The following is a 17,620-nucleotide window of genomic DNA, read 5'->3' on the forward strand; positions in this document are numbered from 1 at the left end:
TAATGTCTATTCTTGAATATTTGACAAACACACACATTAAATGATGACAGCAGGGGTAAAATTACTTTTCACCAAGCAAATCTAACATTTAAAGGAAAATAATAAAAGTGAAAACACTTTAAAAAATGGAAGTCAATTTCTCAAGTAGCATTTCTGGGGAGAATTGATTTTCACCATCGATATTTTTCAATCCAGGACCTACATCTGGCAAGTGTGATCCTGAAAAGAGCAACACAAGTTGCATGCATATATCTAGACTACGCTAGTAGTAAGTGTGCGTGCACCTGGCATGTCAAATGCTTTAGGGAGATGACTCTGAAATGATTCCAAAAATTTTCAAAGACTGCACATTCCATACAACGGTTCAAAAAGTTAAAAAATTTCCTCGTTAGTCTAGAATTTGATAACACCACCTCTCCATTTTTATTCAGGGAGAATGCAGGAAAAATCCCTTGTATAAAAGAGATTAACGTGTAACTCACAGATGACACCCTGGTACTTTAAATACACCCAAATGGAAGGAGCTGCACAGGAAACCTGAAACAAATTTATATTACTTTGTTTCTAATTCTTTTCTTTAAAAGAAATCGTGTTTCCTTTCACCATGTGGGATGGACCTTGCCCTTTGGGAAATGTAGCATTCAAGAATATACCATTGTTAGAGAGAAAATGTCTCACAGTACAACGTCCTTCAACATCAAAATGTCTTATATTTTACAAAAAATAACGCATCTTACATTTTTAACAGTCCCAGGATATCTAGGAAACAACTTTACCAAATTCTTACATTTAAGTTCACAAATATTTTCTTTTTATTTTAGTTCACAAATATTTTCAATCATTAAGATTTAATTTTCGAGGGTCAGAAGTAGTTCACTGAAGTCAAGGAATGTTAGAGCTGAAAATGCGAATACTCTTGTAAAACAGTCACAGCTGAAAATTATCACAGTTAAAATATCATTCTAGTGCAAATTATTAATCTCTTAACCCCAGAAAAGCTAAAACACCGATGCACAGTAATTGCTAAGGCAGAAAACAAACTAAGGGTTCAAACTTTTGCCTTAAGTGATCCATTCATTACCATTCTTGAATTTTTCTTTATCTCCAAAACAAATATTGGTGTAATTATAATGGATTAATTTACTGGATGTATTAAATTATGACGATAACATGCTGTAAAACCCTGAGACATATCACATATTCACATGGCCTAACCCCCAAGGACAAGAAAACAAGATCAGGTTAACAACATTTTGTATTCCATTCAAATTGGTTAGGGCAAAAACTGACTTTTATCTGATGTTTAATTTGCTAGCTCGCTTCCTCTTAGAGTGCTCAAATGTTACTTCCTTTAACCACATCCCCTCCTCCCATCTGTGCGCCAGGCCCAAGTCAGCAGCCCCCACTCCCCCCCCACCCCAGCACTTCTCACACTTCTCTAGTAATGTGGTGGATAGGCCTGTCTCTCCCACTTGACTGTGAAATCTCTCAAGTCTGACTCTCCCCAGGCCCTCATTTTGAGCAGGTCAAGCTCCCTGCCAACCTCACAGAAGAAAATTCCCACAACTTCCCTCCACTCAAATCCACCTGCTATCTGCATCTCCCCTTTCTTCCACCACACCTCTCCCAATAAAGGAATCCCTTCCTATCTAAAGCCAGTCCCTCCTTCCGTGTTCGGATTCTACCCGTTCTTCCTTCTCAGGAACTCTTCTCTCCACTCTCAGCCCCTACATCCTGTAAATATGTATACACGCTTAGGCCTCCCGTCTAACTTAAACCAATTCTCCTTCCACCCCACTTTCCTCTCCTACTACTGTCCTCTTTCCCCTTCACCATCTAATTTCTCAGAAGAGTTACCTACAAACACTATCTCCACTTGCAAATCACCTACTCACCCCACCTAACAACATGGCTTTTGCTCCCACCGTTCCACCGACACTTTTCTAAGTCGAAGCCAACTTCCTGGTCCCTACACACAATGGAGTCTTCTTGAAACATATCTCACCACAGCAGAAAACACTTCCCACTTTTGACCTCTCCTTATCTTCCTGCAATTATCCTTGGTTTCAGTAACACCCCCACACCTGATATTCTTACCCACTTAGGATGTAATAATCACAACTTCTAACATCTGTATAGAACTATAGATTTTGGAAAGCATTTCCACAAGTGTACATTGATTCACTTAATAAGTGCTATAAATGAGTATGCCATTTGATCACTTAATAAGTGCTATAAATGAATGTGCCATTTGATCCTTACAACCCGTAAGTTTACTAGGTAGGTGTTGTTTCAGATGTGAAAAATCAGTCCTGTAGACAAAGTAATTTTGTTAACGGTCACGCAGAAACGGTCAACGTCAGTATTCCCACCCATCTCTCAACTTTAAAACGCACGATCTCCCAATACAGCCGTCATATGAAGTTAAAAATATCAAAGGTGCCACAAAAGAAAAAAGCAAAGACATGACACTGTCTTGCAGAAACATGAGAGCCCAATGATGCATGTCACCTCTGAAAGGGTAAAAAGGGCTGGCTGAAACCTCTTGGGCCCTCTTTTCATACATCATCTCATCTTCAGCACCCATTCAGTTGTTCATACTTAGCCTCCATCCACGCTCCAATGGCACCTAACAGCAGACATCCGGGGAACACCCGAAGACATCAGCGTCAGTAGTTGATTAACTGCTGCAACAAACAACACGTGTACGTCATTTCTCCCTCGTCTAAAGAAAACGTCAGCAGCTGTTTGCTAAAAAATCTTTTTTTATTGTGGATGAAGACTCACATATATCATTTTTATTTGGAGTATTTTTATTTTTTTTTGCCTTGCAGTGCTCCTGAGAAATTCAGAAACGCATTGACTTTAGCTCTATAAAACACAACCCAATATTATGGTTGGGTTGTAAATTTCCCACATTTAGTTATTTCCCGAAAAATTGAAAGACAATCAATTTTGAGTAGAGAAACCTTAATAAGTTAAAAAGTAAACACTGGCAAATAATCACAAATGTCAGAACATTAAAAGTACCATTATTTTTCCATAGGAATATATAAAATAAATACGTTATACTTGATACTTACAAAATTACATTTTTTTGTTGATGGACGATGTTTTAAATACTTTGATATATGAAAAACTTCACTAGCTTTAGAAATAAAATTCAAATGCTCTACGTTTGATGCATAATAGCACTTTCTCAATAATTCTCAACACTCTCCTGTCCCTGAAGAGTTTATTTTTTCCATCTAATGATTGGATAAGTATTCTGAGTCTTTTCCTCCCTTCAATGAACCATTAAAAGGTTAAACTGGAAGCTTTATTTGGTGGGGGAAATACTTAATATTTTAATTGGCTGATTTTAAGTCATTTCTTTTTCTCATGTTTTAATTTTTTTCTTTTAAATCAATAATGGCAGGAACTAAAAAACAACCATCTGATGCAGAATTGTACTAAAATTAAATTCAATGTGTAGCTGGATTTTCTATTATAGTATATTAGTGGTTGAAAACCATTAGGAATGTTGTGAAAAACTGACAGCTAAAGCAAAATTCAACCACAAATTCTAGTGAGTTTGTAGAGAAGTAAACAGTGAAATTACTGTAGTTAAAATATTGCAGTAAAATTACTGTTAGCAACGTCCTATTGCTAACATGAGAACTACATGCTTCATCACTATATGGTTACTAAGATTCCTTGAGCAGATGGTTCATCTCCGACACAACTTAGTTTCAGAAAAGTAGGTGAGTTATGTCTGGTTTAGATCAACAAACACTGAGGATGCATACCAGTGAGCTATAGTTTCAATGATGATACAAATGAAACATTAGGTACTACAGCGTTAGTTCAAGGTCACATACTTAATTATATAGCAGCCATGTAAGGTCATGATGTGATGTTTAGATATACAATCCACCCATAACAGCTTTCAAACTTATGTTAAACTATGGAGTAAAAGGGGACAGGCTGTTTTGAGTAGAGAAGGAAATACTCAAAATGTCATAAAAGGCATTTAAAATATGATGACATGCTACTTAAATACCCACTACTTAAGTTTTAATTTTCAAATGAAAAGAGAAAAAAGTTTTGCATGTTCTATTTCTTCAAAATGAAGGACTGTCTGTCTCTCTTTTTTTAACTTAGAAACTTTTATTTTAGATGCTCCACACTGAAATGAAACTTTAGTAGCAAGCAGAAAATAATTTAGGATGGCCAGTGAAAGCATCTTTGAAAGCATCATACAAAACCTAAGAGTAATAATTTCATAGAGAAATGATAATGGGCAAAACAGACAAGAGGCAGTTTGACAGTTCTAATATAGAACTGGTACGACAACTTCCTTTAAAGTACACTAAATAAAAAATGGCAATATAAATAGGTTAGCTAAGGAGATGGGGCGTTGTGAAGCAGCAATGTCTCGGTTATTAAATTTTTCAGAAAGACCAGTTTTACATATCAACACATAAAGACTTCCCATCTTCTAAATACAGTAGAAAGTATACAGTAATCACAGCAAAATTTACAAACAATCAAATTTAGCCCTGGCTCTCGCCAGGGCTATTTACATATTTGGATTAGTATCATTTCTACCTTTCTTTGTTATACAGATGTTTCTATTTTAAAGGCATGTTGAAATTTACAAAATTTGCAAGAAATGACTTTAAATGTACAACTTCCACAACTAATAAAAACAAGAACATCCTGATATAGTTAAGTTCCAAGTCAGGATTGTTTAGGTCTATAAAAAAAACTAAAGCAATACTTCCTTACTCTGAAGTTCCAAAGACCTGGTGCTAGTGTTGCTGAAGTAATTCCCTGCCCTCAGTGACCACGAGGCTGAGAATGGCCAGTTCCGGGACCGACATACCTCTCATATTGAGAACTCAGACAGAGGCAGGAGGTATTGTGTTTAGTGATATTGCTAATTATAGTTCTGTATGCAGCTGTACAATTTAACACTTACATGAAAGTCGTCTGTATGTGTGTAAGAAAACAATTTGTTTTAAGATAGTACCTTTAAAAAGATACCTTAGCTCTTAAAACCAAGTCATATATCCACAGTATGTACTTAACAATAAAGAGAACAAACTGCTGATACAGGCAACTTGGACGGATCTTAAGGGCATTGTACCAAGTGAAAAAAAGTCAATCTCAAAGGTTACATACTGTATGATTCCATTTATATAGCACTTTTTTTTTTTTAAGGAGGGCGCAGCTCACAGTGGCCCGTGCAGGGATCGAACCGGCAGCCCTGGTGCTATCAGCACCACGCTGTAACCAACTGCGCTACTGGCCGCCCCTATTTAGCACTCGTGAAATGACAAAATTATAGAGATGGAGAAGTTAGTGGTTGCCAGAGGTTAAGGAGGGGGCTAGGGAAGGAGGTGGCTATGATTATAAAAGGGTAGCATGACGGGTCCTGGAAGTATCTGTCCAGCAGTGAAGGTCACGTGAATCTACACGTGATAAAATTGCATAGAACCAAATACACACATTCTACCTCAGGACACTGATGACCTCCCAGGGACAGCCTCGTCTCGGCCTGTCTACACGAAGTTCTCTAAAGATGATTACTATACACTTCAGATCAATTTTCTGCACTATGTACATAAGCCACTACTATTATTTTCTCGCCTTTTTTTTTGGTAAATCTCTTGATTATCTTTAAAAGACAAACCACATATCTCTAGCTTAAATGAACTTGAAAGTCAGAGGGGAAAACAAAGAACTGATATATAGATACTAGTATTGTCTTTCTTTTTATTTTTCTTATTTTTATAAGTTAAGATAAAAAATCAAATGTTTCTAGCTTAAATTAGGTCAAATCAGAGAAGGATAAAAGCAGATAATATAGCAAACCCTCCTGTGACACTTGCAATTTCTAAAATCACTACGAATATTTTTATTAATTGTACAGAAAGTATAACTACAAACAAAATGCATGACTTTTTCCAAAAGGCCACTTTGTGATCAAGTACATACACATAGTGTTCACGGTTTCTTTAAAGTGCTATGTTTCTGTTGTTTCTGGCTTGAAACTCATCTATTGCTTTAAAAGGTCTTTCAGCACAACTCCAGCGCTGTTGTCAGGTAACACTGGCAAAGGTGTAAATGTGGGCAGCACGTTTGAGATGGGTTTCAGAAGAAGGTGCCCAGGTCCGCCAGGGCCATGTCCGGCTGGGTTAATAAGAGGCACAGCTGCAGAGCGGGGAGCCAAGAAAGGATTCACATCTGTTCTCCTACCAGACCTGGATTCTGTGGAATCTAAACGATAAAATAGGAATTGTTTAGTCTCCTGTATGCTATTTAGTCAACACTATACATGTGTTTTAGGTTCCTAGATTTAGCCCCCAAATAAATTTAATTCATATGCTGCTGGGTTCTGGATCCTATAAGCAGGGTCTCTGAAATATAGCAGGGTGAAAGGACAAGACGAGAGAAAAGAATGGCAGAGAAAAAGGGAGAGAATAATATTTGAATGTATAGCTAATATTTCACTAAACACATTAATGTTGTTTTAAATTTAAATAACAGTTATGTAACTGATAAATTTCATTTACTACTGAAAAGTACCAACAGTTTTGCCTTTTGGGATACTGATTTTCAAGCTGGTTATTAAGCAAAGACTCAGAAAGAACCTTTGCGCCTTCCCCACCTTTCCTGCCTAAGAGATTCAGAGGGAAAATCCTGCTTAAGATGTTGCCTTAGCCTAATCTGAATGAACTTGTAAATAGCAAGGCTTCAGGCAGGAGCCTGTTAGCTGGATGCCTCATGGGTCCCAATGTTTCTGAGTTGCCTAGTAAGAATTTGCCTGCCAGGTACGTTCTGCTCTTCCTCAATCACCTGTAAATCGCCCATTCTCACTTTTGAAACCTCTATCCCTATACTCCCCCTTTTTTCTGTTGTCCAAAATGTCATATATATCCAATGTTGCCTCATGTTTTTGGAATTTTCATGCTTATGTGAATTCCCATGTGCATGTATTAAAATTTTGATTTTTTTCCTGTTAATCTTTCTCTGTTAATTTGATTATTAGCCCAGCTAATAAATTCTAGAAGAACTTAGAAAGTGGGAGGAAACATATTATTTTTTTATCCCCTACACTATAACAATAGTTTTTTAAAAAACGTTTTCTAGTTACAAGGCAAACTCTAATCACCCACCTGAAAGATGAAGAACTTGAGAACTTTTCCCAATAAGTATGATGATCATAAAAAAAAAACCCCAAACCTGGCACCCATATAACAATAGCAATCAGATTTAATATTAATTTATGAAATGAAAAACAATATATGCATTACATTACATGGCCATCTTTTAGACATTCAAAGGTTTGAAACTATTCTCAATTAGATTATTCTTTTATAAAGTTAGGTTGAACAATTAGTTTTATTGGAATAGGTATTTGGTTTATGCCCCAATGTCTTAATGGATAGAACTGTGCTTTTATTACCCAAGACCACTAACAACTACATTAAAAGACAAGCAACCCCTTGAAGGTGCTCACTTAAGCAGTGGGAAACTCAAGCACAACAGCTCTCTAAAACAAAGAATCACTGAGACAAATTCATCAAATCTACTGATCATTGAGCACTTCTGGGTCCCCAAGCTACACTTTCCCGTGAAGCACAAATTTCTAACCTTTATAAAAGCTGGTGGTGCTTCTTAGTAAGCTCTGAGCCTAACCACACACTTCCAATCCAGTATTAAACGCTGAGTTTGCTTTTTCATGCAAACCCTGTACCTACTCGGAACCTCAGTGGCCTTTGTCTCTGATCAATACAAATCAAGCTGGGTATGTGACTTGATAACTGAAAGAGGGAGGAGAGGGAAGAAGGGCAAAGGATGGAGAGGAGAAAAGGGGGGGAAAAAGAGGGAAAATCCTGCCATAATGAATTTTAGAATTGACTTTAAGATGCTATAACCTAGTATAACAAGAAAAAAGTATTTTTAGTAGAGTCTATACCTGTTAGATCAAGTTAAGACTTTTCACTAAATTTAGCAGCCACCTTTTATGTAAATAGCAAATTTACCACTTTCTTGTTCTATAAAAGTTCAGGAAAATAAGAAATATTTGTCTAAATGAGTAAGCAAGTTTTTTAAGTTTCAGAATGTATTTAATATTTTATCCAAATTAAGTATCTGACATGATGTAAACTTAAGAATATATAACACATACCTTCACAGTCCCAACTAGCAAACATTTTAGTCTGAATTAAAATATGAAGATTTCAGAAAAAAAAGAGACCTTACAATAAAGAATGTGCTTATAGTCTAAAGGATATACTTAAATTTCAACTCAAGAAATTTTACTGCAAGCTAATATAGGGGATATGAATATAAATAAAACCCTTATAAACTAGTGGGATAGAAAACTATGTCTACATATTGCAGAACCATCAAACCATTTGCTTCTAGGCAGATCTTTCAATATATGTGAATGCTTCCTAACGTTCTTGGCTGTGTAAGCCCGTTTACTAAACTACTCATAAATATTATTAACACACCAAGGTTTGGCTATTGAGTAAAGGAAAATAGGTAACAAGCAAAGGCTTACCAGTTTACCCTCACTTCCAAGGAGAGTAATACAAAGTGGCTTATGTAGAGAGAAAACAATTGTACCAATATGCAAAGGGAAAATATTTCATATTGCTTAAATTAATCTAAGTCAATGAAATACCATATTGCTACAAGAATATGTGAAGCCAAAATATAATGCCTCATTGGAATTTTGAAAGAAATCATTACCCATTTTCAAAAGCACTAAAATTTTAGTTGGTATCACTGTAAAACATAATCATAAATTAAACATCCAATTTTTTAAATTGTAGAAAAAATAAATATCTGGTTTTACCTTTAAAAGTTTCCGGTATATTTGTATCTAGTTTTCTCCTTCCTGGTGAATCCAGTGGTTTCATATCACGAACAGAAAGCTTTGGTGGTGGAACAGATGGATGCGATTCTGTTTCTAGAAATTTAACAAAAAGTGCTGAAAAAGACTAAAAAGAACATATTTGAGTTATATTAGGCAAATGTTAAAATTATATTCACTACAACTTAGAAAACATACCAGCTATTCTAATTAAATATTAAAAACTAATCATGCCATCTGAATCATTTCTTTATAACTAAGTTTTATGAACAATTAAAATTGCTGGCACTTTAGTTACACAGATATCAAGTAAAAACTTTAAGTTAATAATCTTTGATGACAGCCCTTTACAGACCTTTAGTCAGAATTAGCCACCTGTTAACACTTAGATTTCTCATCATCAATGGCACTTAAGACATTAAGTCTTAAATCATTTTTAATAACTGTTTACATAGACATGAAAACTTACGTTGATAGAAAACAAATATTAGTCACATTTTTCTAAACTAACACCCAATTAATGAATACAGCAAAAGCTCCCGAGTAATTTTATCAGATTAAAATAATATAGCGTAGACCTTTCCTTTAAATTAAATTTTAGGCCCTCCAATTTAAAATAGGGTTTTGTCTTTAGCTAGCTGTGGGTAAGTCACCTATCCTCAGTTTCCTCTTTATTAAAAAAATAATAATAAAGAAGGAAACTCCACATTCTAATTCCCAGTGTTAATTCAGTTGATATTCATCATAAGCCTACTACATAACAGGCACTACATTTTCATGATTATTAACTGCCTCTTCCTGCCAGAATGCAAGTTCCTTGAGGGCAGGCACTTTATCTGGTTTGCTGCTGCATCCCCAGTGCTTAGAACAGAAGAGTACACAGCAGGTGCTCAAAAGTATGTATTGACTCAATAACTAAGTAGATACATATACATGCATAAAATAAAGACTCTTGTCTTTAAGAATCTCATAATTTAGTAGTAAGATAGAAAAATGACTGTGCCTACAGCATCATGATCAAATATCAATAAAGGAACAGTTAATACTTTGAAAAATAAAAGTATACTATATAAATAAGAAGTTAAAATAAAAACTATATGCAGTAAATTTATTAAAACTGGGTTATTATCCTTAAGCTAATCACGTCTCTGGCTCCGAGTTTCCATGACTTCAAAACAAAAAAGCTATATAAAATAACCTGACAAAATAAATCTGGTTCTTTGCTAATGAATGTGATAGACAATTGTTTCACCATTCAAATTCAGCAAACTAAAGCTGGGTCTTACACTATTAAGCGCAGACTGCTGATTTGGTCTGAGAGGTGTGTTGGGGACACTTTTTGATCCTCCGCCCAGCCAGCCAGTCATCCATCTGGTAACACCACCTTGATCTTCATTCAACAACTGAAAAATTATTTTTAAACAGAAAAATATTATCAGTACAAGAAAACACAAAATAAGAACCATTTTTACGTGATGGTAGAAAACCATGCTGTTCAAGTCCAATTTCTAATAAATGTTTCCTAGTGACAAAGGCTATAAATACAATGAAATGGCATCCCAAATACTAACTTGACTAAAAGTTGAGGATTGTCATGTCTTAAAAATCTCAGCATTCTGGTAAGAGAGGTGGCCAATAAGTTACAAAACGTTAACACTAATATTATACAAATTGAGAGTTCTGGTCAAAATGGCGGAGGAGGTGAATGACATGCTCGCCTCCTCCCATGACCACATGAAAATTACAACTAAATTACAGAACAATCAACCTGGACAACCGTCTGAAAACTAGCTGAGTAGAAGTCCTATAACTAAGGATGTAAAGAAACCACATTGAGATTGGTAGGAGGGGTGGAGATGCAAAACGGGCTGGCCCCACACTTCTGTGTAGTGGTCAAAAAAACAAAAGGGGTATCTCAGCTACAGAGGTATCCGCTGAAGAGCGAGGGGCCTCAGCCCGGTATCAGGCCCGCAACCTGGAGCACCAGTGCCAGAAAGAGGAGCCTCCACAACATCTGCCTGTGAAAAATAGTGGGGATTCTTAGATGGAAAACTGCTGGAAACCGAGGCATCCTCTTAAAAGGGCTGTGTACAGATTCACTCACTTGCAAGCACTCACCCTGGGCTCCAGCAGAGATATGGTGGCCAGAGACATACAGGGAGAAATTGAGTTGTATGGCTCCAAAGCGAGGGCTAGAGGAACAGCCGCCATTGGCTCTATGCTGAGCCCTCCCACCATATGGCCAAATATGAATCTGCATTAGCCTGGTGAACTCCACTGGCCCTACCCTGATGACCCCGAGACCCTGCCTCACCCAAATTGCACACCGCCCAATGTTCTTTCAGTGACTGAGCCTTACGGGTAGCTGGCAGGCGGTGGCAGGCCTTGAGGTACACCATACAATTTATAGAGCTGCCCCAGGCCCAGTACTGGTGGCAGCCAACCTCGGTTCACAGCGAGGCTTCTCCCATGCACCCCCAGATCCATCACAGGCAGCTACCAACTCCGGATTGCTTTGTAGCTCCCTCTAGGTAGACCCACAAGTCACAGGCAGCGGCTGACTTGGCCTACATAGGAGCCCTTCCCAAGAGGCCCCAGAACCAATACACTGAGAGGCCAGCTTCAGACCACAACAGAGCACCATCCAATTAGCCCCACAAGGGGCACATACAAAGGGTGGTCTCGGCAGGCACCAGAGCCCATTGGGATAAATTCTACCCATGGAATCAGCCCCCACACAGCAGATAATACTCTGTGGGCATGGCCAATCCTCACAGCCAGTCAACAAGACCCATACAAATGCTGTCTACAAGAGACCCACTTCAGATCGAAAGACACATGCAGACTGAAAATAAAGGGATGGAAAAAATATTTCATGTGAAAGGAAAATGAAAAAAGAAGCTGGGGTAGCAATACTCAGACAAAACAGACTTTAAAACAAAGACTACAGTAAGAGACAAAGAAGGACATTATATAATGATAAAAGTTTTAATCCAACAAAAGGATTTAACCCTTGTAAACATTTATGCACCCAACATAGAGGCACCTAAATATACAAAGTAATTATTGAATGAATAAAGGCAGAGATCAACAGTAATTCAATCATAGTAGGGGACTTTACCACCACACTGACACCAATGGACAGATCTTGCAGAGAATCAGCAAGGAAACAGCAGTGTTAAATGACTCACTAGACCATATGGCTTTAATTGATATTTTTAGAACATTTCACCCCAAAGCAGAACATACATTCTTTTCAAGTGCACACAGAACACTTTCCAAAACAGACCACGTTAGACCACAAAATAAGTCTCAATAAATTGAAAAGGTTGAAATCATATCAAGAGTCTTCTCTGACCACAATGGTATGAAACTCGTAATAAATTACAATAAAAAAACTGAAAAACACACAAATACATGGAGGCTACACAAGATGCTACTAAACAAGGGATGGGTTAACAATGAGATCAAGGAAGAAATCAAAAGATACCTTGAGACAAATGAAAATGAAAACACAATGACCCAAAATCTATGGGACAAACTGAAAGCAGTCCTAAGAGAGAAATTCATAGCAATACAGGCCTACCTCAAGAAACAAGACAAATCTCAAATAAACAATCTAAACTTACACCTAAAGGAACTAGAAAAAGAACAACAAACAAAGCCCAAGGTGAACAAGAAGGAAGAAAATACTAAAGATCAGAGCAGAAATAAACAAAATAGAGTCTTAAAAAACAATAGGGGCCGGCCCAGTGGCTCAGGTGGTTAGAGCTCCATGCTCCTAACTCCGAAGGCGGCCGGTTCGATTCCTACATGGGCCAGTTGGCTCTCAACCACAAGGTTGCCAGTTCAATTCCTCGAGTCCTGCAAGGGATGGTGGGCTGCGCCCCCTGAAACTAGCAATGGCAAGTGGACCTGGAGCTGAGCTGCGCCCTCCACAACTAAGACTGAAAGGGCAACAACTTGAAACTGAACGACATCCTCCACAACTAAGATTGAAAGGACAACAACTTGACTGGAGAAAAGTCCTGCAAGTACACACTGTTCCACAATAAAGTCCTGTTCCCTTCCCCAATTAAAAAAAAAAAAAAACCCACAATATAAAAGATCAGTGAAACCAAGAGCTAAACAAAAATAAACAAAATTGATAAACTTTTAACCAGACTCATCAAGAAAAAAAGAGGACCCAAATAAATACAATCAGAAATGAAACAGGAGTGACAACTGACATCATAGAAATATAAAGGATTATTAAAAAATACTACAAACTGGACAATCTGGAAGAAACTGATAAATTCCTAGAAACATACAATGTTCCAAGACTAAATCAACAAGAAACAGAAAATCTGAACAGACTGATTACTACTAATGAAATCGAATCAGTAGCCATAAAACTCCCAACAAACAAAAAATTCTGGACTGGATAGCTTCACAGGTGAAATTTACCAATCATTCAAAGAAGAATTAATATCTATCCTTCTTATACTATTCCAAAAAATTCAAGAGGAGGAAAGGCTCTCAAGCTCATTTTACGAGGCCAGCATTATCCTGGTTCCAAAACGAGACAAAGACACTGTAAAAAAAGAAAATTATAGGCTAATTGCAAAAATCCTCAACAAAATATTAGCAAACCAAATTCAGCAATACAATAAAAAGATCATACACCATTGATCAAGTGGGGTTTATTCCTGGGATGTAAGATTGATTCAATAGCCACAAATCAATTAACATGATACATACACTACATAAAGAAAATGAAGAATAAAAATCATTTGATCATTATCAGTAGATGCAGAAAAAGTATTTAACAAAATCCAGCATCTATTTATGATAAAAGCTCTTAGGAAAATGGGAATAGAAGAAATATACCTCAGCATAATAAAGGCCATATAAGACAAACCTAATTGTACTCAACAGGGAAAAGCTAAAAGTGTTTTCCTTAAGATCAGGAACAAAACAAAGATGTCCCTTTTTACCACTTTTATTCAACATAGTATTGGAAGTCCTAGCCACAACAATCAAACAAGAAAAAGAAATAAAAGGCATGCAAATTGGAAAAGACATAAAACTGTCATTATTTGCAGATGACATGATGTTATATAGAGAGAACCCTAAAAATGCCATCAAAAACTATTAGAACTCATAAATGAGTTCAGTAAAGTAGCAGTAAAGTTCAGTACAGTAACAGAAAATTAATATTCTGAAATTGGTTGCATTTTTATGTGCCAATAATGAACTATCAGAAAGATAAATTAAGAAAACAGTCCTATTTATAATTGCATAAAAACAAAAACCTAGGAATAAATTTAACCAAGGAGGTCAAAGACTTACACTCAGAAAATTGTAAGACATTGAAGAAAGAAACTGAAGAAGATATAAATAAATGGAAGCATATGCAGTGTTCACTGATAGGAAGAATAACATTGTTGAGATGTCCACACTACCCAAAGCAATCAATAGAGTCAATGCGATCTCTATCAAAATACACCCGTGGCATTTTTCACAGAACTAGAACAAATAATTTTAAAGTTTTACATTTAGCCACAAAAGACCCCCAAATAGTCACAGCAATCTTGAGAAAGAACAAAGTTAAAGTAATACACTACCTGATATAAAACTATAAGCCTACGGTAATTAAAACAGCATGGTATTGGTATGAAAACAGACACTTAGATCGATGGAACAGAATAGAGAGCCCAGAAATAAACCCACACCTATACAGTCAACTAATCTATGACAAAGGAGGCAAAAATATACAATAGGGTAAAGACAGTCTATTCAATAATTAGTGTTGGGAAAACTGGACAGACACATGTAAAAAAATGAAACTAGACCACCTTCTTACACCATATACAAGAATAACTCAAAATGGATTAAAGACTTAAATGTAAGATCTAAAACCATAAAACTCGAAGAAAACAGGAGGTAAACTCTCTGACATTGCTCTTAGTAATATTTTTTTTTATAGTTTTATTTTATTTTATTTTATTTTTACATCCCTCACACCGTGAACCCCCCTCCCCCATCCACCACCACCCCGACCTCACACCGAGCCATCACATTATACACATAAAATTATAGTTGGCATTCATTAATGTCCAGTCTCTGGTGTACAATGCCATGACCAGGCATCCACAGCATCCCTGAGGTGGTCTCCCAAACAGGACACATGTCCATCGGACACCCAACAAAATCCCCAAACACTATTGAGTAAGTTCCCCAAAGTAATTCTCAAAAAACCCTGAGGCCATCCTGTGGTCACCAGCCGCCCCCCAATCCCTTCACCCTTCCCCCTATCCCCAACCCCCTGCCCCCCGCCCATCTAACAACTCTCGGTTTTTTGTGTCCCCAAAACTGTTTCTGATTAGTTCATACACATATTCAACCTCACTAACCATCAGAGAAATGCAAATAAAAACCACAATGAGATACCACCTCACCCCAGTCAAAATGGCTATCATCAATAAATCAACAAACAACAAACGCTGGCGGGGATGTGGAGAAAAGGGAACGCTAGTGCACTGTTGGTGGGATTGCAGATTAGTGCAGCCACTATGGAAAACAGTATGGAGGTATCTCAGGAATCTGAAGATAGAACTACCCTATGATCCAGTAATTCCACTCCTAGGCATCTACCCGGAGAAATCCAAAACTCCAATTCAAAAATCTGTATGCACTCCTATGTTTATTGCAGCACTTTACACAATAGCCAAGATATGGAAACAACCGAAATGCCCATCGGTCGATGACTGGATTAAGAAGCTGTGGTACATTTATACAATGGAGTACTACGCAGCCATAAAGAAAAAAGAAATCTTATCATTTGCAACAACATGGATGGATCTAGAGAACATTATGTTAAGTGAAATAAGTCAGAAAGAGAAAGACAAGTACCATATGATCTCACTTATATGCGGAATCTAAAGAAAAGAACATGTGTATGAACTCTTAGTAATATTTTTTCTGATATATCTCCTCGGGCAAGAGAAACAAAAGAAAAAGTAAACAAATGGGACTACATCAAACTAAAGTTTTACACAGCAAAGGAAAACATCACAAAATGAAAAGACAACCTACCAAATGGGAGAAGATATTCACCAATGATACATCCAATAAGGGCTTAATGTCCAAAGAACTCATACAACTTAACACAAAGAAAACAATCCAATTTAAAAATGTGCAGAGGAGCTGAATATATAATTATCCAAAGAGGACATATAGATGACTAAGAGACATATGAAAAGATGCTAATAGACATAGAGAAAAGGGAACCCTCGTCCATTGCTGGTGGGATTGCAAATTGGTGCAGTCACTATGGAAAACAGTATCGAAGTTACTCAAAAAATTAAAAATAGAATTACCTTATGACCCAGAAATTGCGCTTTTGGGTATTTACCCGAAGAAATCCAAAATACTAATTTGAATATATGTACCCCTATGTTAACCACAGTGTTATTTACAATAGCCAAGATATGGAAGCAACCTAAGTGCCCACCAACAGATGACTGGATGAAGATGTGGCACATATACACAATGGAATATTACTGGGCCATAAAAAAGAATTAAATTTTACCATTAGTGACAAACAACACGGATGGACCTAGAGGGTATTATGCTAAGTGAAATAAGTTAGAGAAGGACAAATACTGTCTGATTTCACTTATATGTGGAATCTAAAGAACAAAATAAGTGAACAAACAAAACAGAAACAGACTCGTAGATACAGAGAACAAAGTGATCGTTGCCAGATGGGAAGGGGCTTGGGGAGTTGTGTGATAAAGGTGAAGGGATTAAGAAGTACAAACTGGTAGTTACAAAACAGCCACAGGGATATAAAGTACAGCATAGGGAATATAGTCCACAACACTGTAATAACTATGTATAGTGTCAGGTGGGTACTAGGCTTATTGGGGGGAAATCACTTCGTTAATTATATAAATGTCTAACCACTATGCTGTACACCTGAAACTAATATAAAGTAATACTGAATGTCAACTGTAATTGAAAAATAAAAAATATAGTGACTTAATGCTATGAATGTCCCCTAAGTGCTAATTTACAGCATCCTACAAATTTTGATATGCTGCATTTTCATTTCATTCAAAATACTTACAATTTCCATTTTGAATTCTTTTTGACTCATATGTCAGAAAGGCTAAATGACTGACCCAGGGACAAGTGTGAAGAAGCAAGGGAGCTGAAATTCGAATCCAAATCTACCTCATTAGAAAGCCCGTGTTCTTAGTCACTATGTAGTTACCCAAATGGGACAGCTTTCACACCTTCCTCTCGTCATATGTAGGCTGTTTCTAATGCAATACTCTTCCTAACTTCTACTTGGCTTTCAAACTCACTGAAAGCATTACCTATGTAATAACAAATAATTTTTAAATAAATACAAAACCAGAATGAACGCTAATATTTGTTGAGGGGTTACTAAATTCCAAGTAATATATGTTCAATTCTTACATCAACCCTCAATAATCAATAGCATAGTTTCCATTTTAATGCTGAGGAAATGTCCAAGGTCATAAGCTGCTAAGTGGGTAAGTGGCAGAGGTGAGATTTAAACAGTTTTCTATCTTCAAACCTCCTGGGGAGTTTGAGAAGACCTAGCAGGGGGCCTAACCAAAGACATACATTAAAACTCCCTAAAAAACCTTTCAAAAATATATATGGTCCAACCAGTTGATCCCCCCCAATAACCAGTTGCATTACTATACATTAACAATGAATAATCCAAAAAGG

At 36.8% G+C, this 17,620-nt stretch overlaps 1 protein-coding gene across 1 annotated transcript in view; it reads right to left on the reverse strand.

The window, feature by feature from the left end:
• Window positions 1–2,749: 2,749 nt before the first annotated feature.
• Window positions 2,750–17,620, reverse strand: part of TRIP11 (thyroid hormone receptor interactor 11) — a 66,394-nt gene continuing 51,523 nt past the window's right edge. The window contains exons 20-22 of the mRNA XM_081048992.1: window positions 10,159–10,275; window positions 8,855–8,999; window positions 2,750–6,264 (exon numbers count right to left, since the gene is read on the reverse strand). Of these exons, the coding sequence (XP_080905118.1) occupies window positions 6,044–6,264; window positions 8,855–8,999; window positions 10,159–10,275 (483 nt within the window). The 3' untranslated portion in view covers window positions 2,750–6,043. The remainder of the gene's footprint in view (window positions 6,265–8,854; window positions 9,000–10,158; window positions 10,276–17,620) is intronic.

This window comes from Rhinolophus hipposideros, assembly GCF_964194185.1.
Source record: "Rhinolophus hipposideros genome assembly, chromosome: 5".
Classification (NCBI taxonomy): domain Eukaryota; kingdom Metazoa; phylum Chordata; class Mammalia; order Chiroptera; family Rhinolophidae; genus Rhinolophus; species Rhinolophus hipposideros.